This window comes from Camponotus floridanus, unplaced genomic scaffold (assembly GCF_003227725.1).
Source record: "Camponotus floridanus strain SB8 unplaced genomic scaffold, Cflo_v7.5 scaffold200, whole genome shotgun sequence".
Classification (NCBI taxonomy): Eukaryota; Metazoa; Arthropoda; class Insecta; order Hymenoptera; family Formicidae; genus Camponotus; species Camponotus floridanus.
Genome location: NW_020229327.1, coordinates 166937 through 179049, shown reverse-complemented (window position 1 = coordinate 179049; position 12113 = coordinate 166937). Strand labels below are relative to the sequence as shown.

Sequence of the window (12113 nt, the reverse complement as noted above, 5' to 3'; positions counted from 1 at the left end):
TATGGCTGAAAATGTTACACGATCTATAATTTTATAACTTCTCTGATCGTTTGTAATTTGATTGTGGTTGTTTTTTTATCGACGTTTTTCTACTATAATATTAATAAAAAAAAGCTGATAATAATTATATTCCTTTGTTTGCTATACAATCAAATCATTTTGTATCATTTTGCATTGCCATTTGTTCTCTTAAAAAAAATTATTTATTTACTAAAAATTCCCTAATTTAATCTTAAGATATATATTGTGATCGCGACCATAAAGAGAAATCTAAAAACATAATATTAGAAGATAATAACTTACGATTCGTTAAAACTGAGTTTTAAGGAATTTATCGAAAATAAATTTATATATATGAATTAATGTCAATTCGATTAATACATCAGAATTAGTACAGTGAGAAAAACAATTAACTGAGAATTTAACGGAAACTGATTGAGTGAAACGTTTACGAAAAATGCAAATCATGTTTGGAACAATTTTCTGTGTTTTATTGAAAGGTTTAGTATTAACAAAGGCAACTACCACGCCGAAGGATTATACCATTTCAAACATCCTCCAGGAAGAAAATGTTTCCACGCGTCCGGAATTAAATTTCACGCAGGTAAAAAATATTTTCGTTTGATTAAGAAGCAATTGAATGTTATTGCAGTTAGTAGTGTAACTAAACATGAATGAAAATAAATTATATATTCTATATATAATAAGATAAGATAAAATAAAATAATTCAATATAAAAAAAAAGTATATACGATGTTGTAAAAAAAGATGGATAAAGTATATACATATATATATATATATATATATATATATATATATACATATATATATACATATATATATATATATAAAATAATTATTTCTAAAAATAACAATTATTAAAATTAATGAAGTTTTGTGTCTATTATCTGCTACATTAATATAGTATACATACGATGGCACTTCAACAGATTTTTTATGTTATTTTTCTTCAATTTTTAAAATTTCTTTATTTTCCTAGATATACTCGTATATATACATATATATATATATATATATATATATATATAATATTTATTGATTTAAAGTAAGCTTTATATTAATGTAGATTTTATTTTATAAAATTAATTTATAAAGATTACATCATTTCTTTGTGTTTAGAATAATTACATAACGGGATAGAGCTACTAAATATTGAGATAGAAAATCTGTCTGATAAAAAAATCATTCATCAAATATTCTTCAAGTTGTATCAATTAATGCTAATATTTCGATCGACAATATATTCAACAACTATCGCAAGAATTTATATTAATTTTCATTGTACATATATTCATTTATATACAATTATATACACATATTCTTATCGAGACATTATCGGTTTATACTATCGGTTTATATTTATTATTTGCTGAATTTGTTTGTATTAAAAATATAACGAACATTCGAAACAATTCGCGAAAAAACTTGACAAGGTAATAAATAAAAGAATTTATATAATTCTATGACTAATATTTAATAACTGTAAAAAAACAATATTTTTAATCTTTTTATTCTTGAAGTACAAACATTAATAAAACTTTAGTAATATCGGCAAATTTTTAAAAAGAAATATGAGTTACGATATAATTGAATAGAGTTAACTAACTCATCGTGAGAAAGAAAACGAAGAATCAAATCGTTAGACAAAATTGTTTTAATAATTGCAAAGAGCTACACTTTCGCTTGTACTTGACAAAAGCTGTTATGAATCCTCATTGACTCTCGTTAACCTATTGATTGATTTTCTTTTTGATATGAGTTATGTTTGATATAGAAGATGCCTTAAAAAAATAAATAAAAGATAGATCTTATGATATGAATAAAACTACATCACATTCAATTTATATCATTTAGGAATGGTCTATATCAAACCGATATTATTAAGCAAACCAAAAACGAATTTTTTGTTTAATTTTATATATTATATAATTTATCATTAAAAGCCAGAAACAATCGCCTCAATGATATTCACTTAATTCTTTTCGTATGTTACACTTTATGAAGGATATTTCAATGTCCGAGAAAAGTGATCATCATATACTAAATTTCAAATCTGACCGGAGTCATTCTGATAGTACTGTGAGAAATGAGCAAAAAGTCGATGAAGTTATACATGCAAATATTCCTACCACAGAATCTATCGGTAAGTTGCAAAAAAATAAAACATTAATAACAAAATCTATGATAAAAAAGTGTAAATATAATTTAAATTCAAGAGGGAGAGCAATCAAATCTAAAAATATCTTCCAGTATTGAAAAGAATATAAATTCTAATTCTGTCCTAAAAAGAAACAGAAAAGCATAATATAAACATAACATTATATATAAAAATTGTTATAATTTAAGGTAAACTCAATTTTATTAATATGTTACTCTGTATTAAAGCAGTCGCAAATATTATACTTCTGACTTCTTAAGCTATAGGAATTTTTCGAAAAGTACTTGTCATTTTAGTAAAAGTTATTTATTCGTTTCGTCAATGAATTAACGATTACTTTTCTAAATTTTAAATGACGCAAAAAATTCTTATATTATCTTTTTAAAGATCAATACTGTGCTAATTTCCATATTTTGTAGTTTACATTTATTTTTTCTCTTTCCTTTATTTTCACATTAAATTGTTCTTTCTGATTTACTGAGATAATCCACTTAATCTTATATATAACTGTTAATGTGCACGATTTTAAAATCTTTAGAAAGCAGTTTGAGCAAGCCAACATCTCTCAGAGCATTTGTACAATTCGACAATCAATTTACAGAAAAAATAAACGACATTTTTGTGACATTGAGGTAAGAAATCTAAATTCTCAGTTTGTATTCTTTCATTTTTCTTTCTTTTTCTTAAGTTCAATGACATAAATATATCAAAATGATAATTTTGTTAAAATATAAAATGGCTCAAATTTTATTTCAATTTATTATTTTAATTTATTTTAATTAAATTTTAATTTAATTTAATTTATTTTCTAATGACATCTCGAACATTGAAAAGGATCTTGAAAAGGTCGAAATGTATTATTTTCTGTTCACTCGAATCAATTTTTTCAGACATATTTTTTATATTTTTATATCTGACTGATTATTAATATATTATGTCTCTTACTTAGAGTCTTTATTATTATTTCGACTTTTTTACGCTCTAACATCTTGTCCCACGTTCTTTTAGCCTTCCTTTTTATTTTGTTTTGCTAAAATTTTATGTTTTTACAGATGGAACCAACCAGAATTTGCCAATGAAATAATACAAGTGTATCAAGTGCAGTGTTCTTTCTTCGAGGACTTTAAAGAAACCTGCGACGATAAAAATATCACAGCTACAAAGTTGGAGCACACGGTGTACAACCTGACATCTAACACGACATATTATTTTCGAGTACGTGCGCATACTAAAATTGTTGCTGGTCCGTACACGGATTTAATTAATATGTCAACTACACATGAAAATCCAATACCTAAATTATTAGTCTTTTCAAAGAATCAAATAGAAATATTGGATGTGGATTTAACCGTTAATAATGTAGCGTCAAAGTACGTATACTCATAAAAAAATATTTATAATTATCATAAATTTTTAACACTAACTATAAAGTTAAAGTTATTATTATTATGCACAAGTTTATTATTATCAATATTATAGTAGTCATAACTATAAAATTAGAAATCTCGACTATAATTTTTTTACCATACAATTATAATTCCTTTTTTTTCAGATCAATTGAATATAGATGCAATCTTTCAATAAGCTGTGTCACTTATTTGATACAAGAACATAGAATTTTTTGGTGTGACGGAAAAGATCTAATGACATTGAAGATGAATGAAAATGATATCACAAAAATAGCTAGCTTCGAACAATATCCATTTAATCTCTGCATTGACTGGGTAGCAAGAAATTTATATATCACGTTAGACGAGTATTATATTGTAAAGTTCGACTTAACAAAGTGGAAAAATGGCATAATTAAATTTGATGAGATTATCAAATCGCAAAATTTTTTTTTCCGTTTAAGTGTATCACCGTCTAAGGGGTACGTTTACTACCATTCACCTGAGAAAATAATTTTTCATTAAAGATTTATGCAAATTTGTAATTTTCTATAGTTTACGTGGTTTTATAATTAAAATCATAAGTAAAAAATATAATATGTTGTTATATAACTATAAGAATTTCGAATTTTTACTACATATAAATTTCTGTTTTAAAATAATGTTAAGTAATTCTGTGTTAAAATAATGTTTTATGAGTAAAATAATTACATATTTTTTAGAATGTTATACAACACAATAGCAAACTTTCATTTGGGAATAATAGAATATACTATGGTGAAATATCATCTCGATGGAAAAATCGAGCAATCTGTTAAGATAAATACATCCTTTTGTCTATTTTATTATATAAATATTTTTGATGATATACAAATTGATGACATGAATAATGAGGAGCCGTTAATTTACTGGTTAAGTCTTGATTACATATTTGTGACAGACATTGACATTTCTATGTGCAATACGATTTTACACAAGGGAAACATAAGAGATGACCTCCAATTCCTCTCTATGACGATTGATAAAACAAACATTTACATTTCAGTAGCAATTTGGTCCCATTATTCCCATCCTCCATACGCTATATACTCTTTGAAAAAGAAATATGCAAGTCTCAAGAGTGTAAATGCAGCCGAACATGTTGAAAAGATAGTAAGTTCAAATTATTATGAAATTCACGCTTTTGATAAATCTTTACAACCATATCCTCCAATGAGATGTCTGACACCTTACGAAAAAGTTTACAATTTTGAGGATATGAATGCAACGGCAAACAGCATCATTGTAATTTTTCCGGAGCCGGTTGTAAAGAGTGGATGCAAAAAATATAATTTACCAACTACTATATATACTATCTCTGTAAGCTGTTTAGATAACAAGTTTGAGAAATTCAATGTGCTGCGATATGTGACGTACGAGCGATATTACGAGATTCAGAACTTAGCACCATTTACAGAGTACAAGTTGAAATTTACTTTAAGCAATTTTTACTTTGATCAATTATCAATAAATCCATTCGATTCGAATGTGATACCAATAAAAACTAATTCGGGCAAGCTTAATGCACCAGAAAACATAAGTGTTTTATCTTTGACGCCTACTATAGCAGTAGTTCATTGGATGCCACCCAAGAAATTAAACTGCGCGGGCCTGAGCTACGAAGTGCATTGGAAGTCAGCTACATTAGTGAATGGCACGCAACAAAAGGGCAAACAATTTATCAATATGCCGAAACGTATGGCAGATGGCAGATTTTTCACAAAGATTAACTTGTCGCTACCAATACAAGATTATTCGATATACGTGCGTGTATATCCAATTAATTTCAATGATTTCTACAACGAGAGCAAGATCGTTCACAGAATATACTCAGAACCAAACAATATTACTTTGATCGAGGTCAACATAAATAGCATGATCATTTCATGGATCTCTAATATTAATCTGACGATCTTTTGTATACTGAAATACAAAGAGATTGCAGCAGAAAAGTGGCAAACAATACATTATTTTAAAATAAATTATAACAATGAAGTAATGTACCGTGTCGAAAATTTACAATCGGGCACTTTATACAAGTTTCGCTTGATATTGAAATACCTCGAATATAAGGAAAATTTTATATGGCCGGCTGATGAAAGATTTATTTTTTCAACACGTGGTAGCAAACGTGGTAAGCAAATATCCATACAGCACAATAAGGTTACGGATATATTGAAGAATAATTTCATTGCAATATTGTAAATCAAATGTGAAACTCTTCTGAGTTATTGTTATAAGATTGTGATGAAGTTAAGCTGTTCGTTTTTTGCAATGAAGCATTGTAGTAATATTACAGTGTAATATTATATATTGAAAAGAATGCAATGTTATTGCTAACATATTTTTGTTTTCGATTGATGAATATCTTGGGAACATTTAATTTAATTAAAAAACTCGATATAAATAGAAGTTTGCAATATCTAAAATAGAATCACTTATTTTATTTTAAATGTTCTGTATCCTCTTATAATGGATATTTTATACACATATACATATATGTTATAGAATTAATTATACATTTTTATTTATATTTTTATTTAAAAATTTAAAAAATCCGTTATAATTATATTTATTTGCATGTGAAAGGTTCATAAAAATGCACAGAAAAATATAATGTTAATTATAATAGTATCTATATACTTAATATAATAAAAAAATATATTATCTTTCAAGATTAATATCGTAACATTGTAACATTGATATAAAATGTTATATATATTTTATTAAAAAGAGAGCAGTGCTTATCTTTAGCTTAGAATTATAATATATTTACTTGATTGATATTATTTCTGTATCATTATTTCATTCGACTTCTGCAAAAAAGTAAAATTCATTGCATATATACAAATATGAAAAAATATATTATTACATTATTTTTATAGATAAATTAAAGGATGTTATAATTTTAAAATGTTTTCAAAATATAAATATCATATTGCTAATGTCTAATTCATACTTTTTTAAATTATATTTCTACAATGTTTCTGTATTGTTGCATTGCAATTTGTAATATTGCAATATTATTGCAAAGTAGTTGTAACATTCTGTGTTGCATAGATATTATAACATTATATGCTAATTTTTTTAGATATGATTAAGCCTAGAATTTAAAAAAATTAAATTTTGTAATAAAGTTATGAGTAAAAATAAATTTGTAAAAACATACATAAAGATATTAAAATTATATTTTTGCTTAATATAGATATTCCGAGCACTCCTGGAATAATAGTGAAAGAATATTATTTATTATTAATGTTATGTTTTATCGTTATAATTATTATAATCTGCGTCTGCTACTTTTATCGTTGTAAGTATATTTGATGTAAAATATATTTGATGTAGGTGTCGACTTGAATTGGATATTATACATATATATATCTGATCTAATATCTAAAACTTTACTAAAAATAGTAATTTACTTATATAAAACTAAACAAATAAATTTACTAAAAAATAGTGGATTTTATAATATATATTATTACATAATTAACTCGAAATTTTACAACAGTATATCATCAACGCAGAAGTAATAATGAACAATTTTTGTCTTCAACAACGGCCGATGTAGAATTGGCGATTCTACATGAAATACCTTGCCGAAACACTCGATTCAATATGATTTACAGTCCTATGTTACATTATAACCCGGATGAATGTGCGATAACTAAAATCGCACGAAATCAAATTACACTTACAAAACATCTTGGTAGCGGCGCATTCGGAATGGTAAAAATTAATTTTTTCAAGCAATATTTCAAATTAATTTTTGGATTAACAAAACAGATACGTATTTTCTAATAAAGATATAAATTACATAAATTTTTTTAATAGATTATAAGTAATATAAAATTTACATGAGACAACAAGCATGCACTTTATTATATATTTTTCATTGAATTATTTAATATAAAGTAAAATATAATACTACTTGACATTAAACTATACATTTTCTAATAAAGTACGCATGTAAATTTGTGTGAAATATTTCACAGGTGTATCAAGGAAAGGTGAAGGATTTAGAAAAATCGGGCACAGAGATGTCCGTTGCAATAAAAACGCTTCAAAAAGATGCTTCTTCCCGTGAGAAAGAGAAATTCTTAAAGGAAGCCAAGCTTATGAATCATTTTCAACACAAACATATATTAAGATTGTTGGGCGTTTGTTTAGATGGAGATTCTCCGTTACTAGTGTTGGAATTGATGGAAACTGGAGATCTGTTAAAATATTTGAGAGAATGTCGAAATTTGCAAGCGTCAGATTCGCTTGCTCTGGGTTTGCAAGATTTGCTCGCTATGTGCGAAGATGTTGCGCGAGGTTGTTGCTACTTGGAAGAGTTGCGTTTTGTACATAGAGATATAGCGTGTCGCAATTGTTTAGTATCTTCGAGAAATCGCGAGAATCGTATAATTAAAATTGGAGATTTTGGATTGTCCAGAGATATCTACAAGAATGATTATTATCGCGTGGTAAATACAATTGTGGAAAAAAGTTAATAATTAAAAAATGAATTTTTCTAAACATACTTTCTATTTTTTTATCATAATAGTATTGTGCATTGTTTTTTTAAGTAATATAGAATATAAGTAATTTTTATTTATATATAGCAAGAGATAAATGAACGTTTTTGATTTTGCACACATTCTAAAAATGAACAACTTAAATCAGAAAATTAAATTTTTGTTTAAATCATGTTTTAGAAAGGAGAAGTTTTGCTTCCTATTCGCTGGATGGCACCCGAATCTTTAATCATGGGAATATTTACTTCTCAAAGCGATGTTTGGTCATTTGGAATATTAATGTGGGAAATTACATCGTTGGGTGAACAACCTTATAGTGCCAAGGTTAATGAAGAAGTGATAAATTATGTACGTGCTGGAGGCAGGTTGCCGATGACTCTTAACTGTCCGTCAACGTTGTACCAGTTGATGCTGCGTTGCTGGAATACAGCGGATGCCAGACCAAATTTTAATCTTTGTCTGAAAAATATTATAGCATTTAGAAAGAACACGGAAGATGCCTTATTGAGTCCAGTCGATACTATTTAGCCGATATAATTAAATTAATGTTTATTTTATTTTCCAAACGATTCAATAAATAAAATCTTAATGTAGAAAAAATATTTCTAGAATATTTCTAAATTGATTCTTATTTTTAGGTTTGATCTTAATATTATATGTATCAATAAAAGTAAAAGAAATTTTGTAATCTTACCTTCCATAAAATTTTGATTATTATTAAAAATATCACAACAACTCAATAAATCTTAATACAGAAAAAATATTTCTAGGATATTTTTAAATTGATTCTGATCTGATTATTTTTAGGTTTAATCTTAATGTTACATGTATCAATGAAACTTAAATTTTGTAATATTATTTTCCATACAATTTTGATTATTATTAAAAAATATCACGTCCGTTTTCATGATTGTACAAATTCAAATAATATGATGATATATCTTATTTTTAAGTAATCGAAGCGAAATTTAATGATTGTGATTATATATACAATATGTATATGTATAAACAATATTTTTTTGAACATAGTAATATAATTAATTTTCGACATTATATATGACCGATAATTACAAACTCATTGTAAAACTTATGAGTGAAAGAGGAAACGCGAATAATATCCACTATAATTAATTGTGAATATATAAATATAATAATATAATTATTTTTGAATTTATAACAGTTATATAATATATCAATATATAAATATATAAATATTTTACATTATTCGAGATAAGAATATAAATATATTATATTTTTTTATTTAACAACTTATTATATATTCAAATTATATTAATGATTAAAAAAGTACGCAGTTGTAAAAATGAACATTTATTGTTTTATCTCCAATAACTGTTTAATAAAGTTAATAATGTATAAATATATATTCTCATATAAGTACGGTCTATCATTTCGAAAAAAATGGCGAACATAACTCGCCGTTTTTTTCAAGAACACAACATTACGTTGCTGGACCATCCCGCAAATAGCCCGGACTTAAATCCAATCGAGCATATATGAGACGAGATGGAACGACGATTAAGACATCGAGAACAGTCGCAAAATTTCAATGCGGAAATTTTGAAACAAATTTGGAACGAAATTTCACAGGAATTAATTCGGAGATGCATAAACATGCGAGAGCGATTACAAGCTGTAATTGAGTAGAGAGAGTTTGAGTAGAGAGGAGGCAATATACAATACTACACACACACACACACACACACACACACACACATACAGCAGAGAGAGTTTGGAGTCGTTAAATACTGCAGAAGTGACGAACTGCGGGGTCCTTATTTCTGCTGTGACACACGCACACACACACACACAAACACACACACACGATGTGCAAAATCCGACCGGCAACCTCCACGTGGTGCACATTAGGTAACGCTAATGCCGGCGATAAACGTCATTTTTTAATAAAATTTGAGGTTGTTTTTAAAGACATGTAACTCGGCCGAAAAAAATCATAAATAAGTTTTAAAAAAAAGAAGTTTGTAGAAAAATAGTTGTTTTTATACGGAGATTGATTTAAATTTTTTAAGAAAAAATTTTTTATAACAACTGCAGAATGTCGAAAATGTGTAATTTTAAGGAAAAAACAGTGTTTCTTTCTTAGGGCATAGGACTAAAAAGATGAAAAAATTTTTTTAAATTATCAAATGCGCGTTAAAGCAGAAGCTTCATGCTTGAAAATGCTATTTTTAATTTAATTTACATAGAATTATTCCAGAAAGAAGCTATGTTATTATCTTTCTACTGTTACAGATTTCTTGCGACTGAAGACTTAACATTATCCATTGCTTTTGATTTCCGAGTAGGAGAATCTATAGTTAGGATGTTAAATAAAGAAATATATTCTGTTATTATGAAAGTTTTACAGCCACTATATTTTTCTCCATCGACGAAACAACAATGGACTCATATTGTTAATAATTATTGGAAAAGATGGCATATATCAAATTATTTAGGAGCAATCGACGGCAAGCACATCATGTTGAGATGTCCACCTAACTCTGGAAGTTCTTATTATAATTATAAGAAACAATATAGTATAGTATTAATGGCAATTGCCGATTATAGATATATATTTAGTTTAGTAGACATAGGAGCTTATGGTGGAAATAGCGATGGAGGAATTTTCTCAAATTCAGAGATAAGAGAAAATTTGAGAAATAATAATCTTAACTTGAAAGGTAAGGGTACTAGAAGGTAAAGCTAATTTACTAGGATGTGACATTCAAACTTCTGGGTTTTTCGTGGCAGATGATATCTTTCAACTTTCAACCAGAAATAATGAAACCATATTCTGGCAAGTATCTATCAAACAAGAAACAAATATTCAATTACAGAATTTCAAGAACTCAACAAACAATAGAAAGTACTTTTGGAATATATAGTAACAGGTGGAATATATTTCATCAAGCTTTGCGTATGCTACTTGAAACAGCAGACATAATAATAGCAGCTGTTGTTTGTCTGCATAATTTTATTATGATAGAAGAAGAAAATAATAGAGAAAAAATGTATAGCCAATGTTCACAAAGTACTAATGGATATGTACAATGGTTTCCAATTGAAGGACAGTCATTAATACCAAATGCTCGTGCAGGCTTGATACAAAAAGATTATAACATTATGTGATTATTTTGTTACTCCTGCAGGTGAAGTGGAATAGCAATATGAATACATAAAGAGAGATTTACATGGAGAATATATATAATGTAAACTTTTTAAATAATAAATAAAACAATTTTTTATTTCCATGTTATATTCCATATTATTTATTTAATCCCATTCTTACAGAAATAAAAATATTTTAATATAATATTTATTACAATTGTTATATACATATTTCAAAATGTTATTAAGAATTTTATGTACTTTGAAATTTCTTTGAAAGATACATTCAGATTTATGTAATACATCATGTAGAAGCCATATTTTATCCATATAAATTAATCATTCATTTTTCAATCTAAAAATATTAATTATATTATGTTTTCATATAAATTATATATAAATAATTTCTTTATTTGTTATTATTTAAAATAATTTTAACTTATTAAATATCTTTTTACTCACCTGATATCTTTCATTTTTAAATATAGTTATTCAAGCATAGTATGTGATGAAATAATAAGTTTTCAAAGAGAATTTTATATATATATATATATATATATATATATATATATATATATATATATTATGATGTTTTGAAAAGGCAGATCTGTATAAAAAAATTAAAAGATAATATTAATTTTTATATTAATTATATTGTAATATATTAATATATTAATGTTTAATATTATATTACAATGTATATAATATGTCACTATTTATACAAAATTTAATATATAATTCAATACAATTCTCTGAAAGATAAAATAAAATACATGTGCAAAATTATTATTTTTAATAAAGTAATTTGTTTTATTGTTGCTTAAGCATAATTAGCTATGTATAAAATAAAATAAATTTTCA

The 12113-nt window shown here is 25.9% G+C and overlaps 1 protein-coding gene across 1 annotated transcript; it reads left to right on the top strand.

Moving 5' to 3' along the window:
• The first annotated feature begins 375 nt into the window (after positions 1-375).
• LOC105252432 (proto-oncogene tyrosine-protein kinase ROS-like) lies at positions 376-8676 on the top strand. Its single transcript, XM_025408351.1, has 10 exons — positions 376-604; positions 2026-2164; positions 2718-2811; positions 3232-3549; positions 3732-4049; positions 4290-5807; positions 6873-6916; positions 7118-7335; positions 7602-8075; positions 8307-8676. Exons 1-10 carry the CDS (start codon positions 458-460, stop codon positions 8652-8654), a joined length of 3618 nt encoding a protein of 1205 aa, XP_025264136.1. The 5' UTR covers positions 376-457; the 3' UTR covers positions 8655-8676.
• The last annotated feature ends 3437 nt before the right edge of the window (positions 8677-12113 follow it).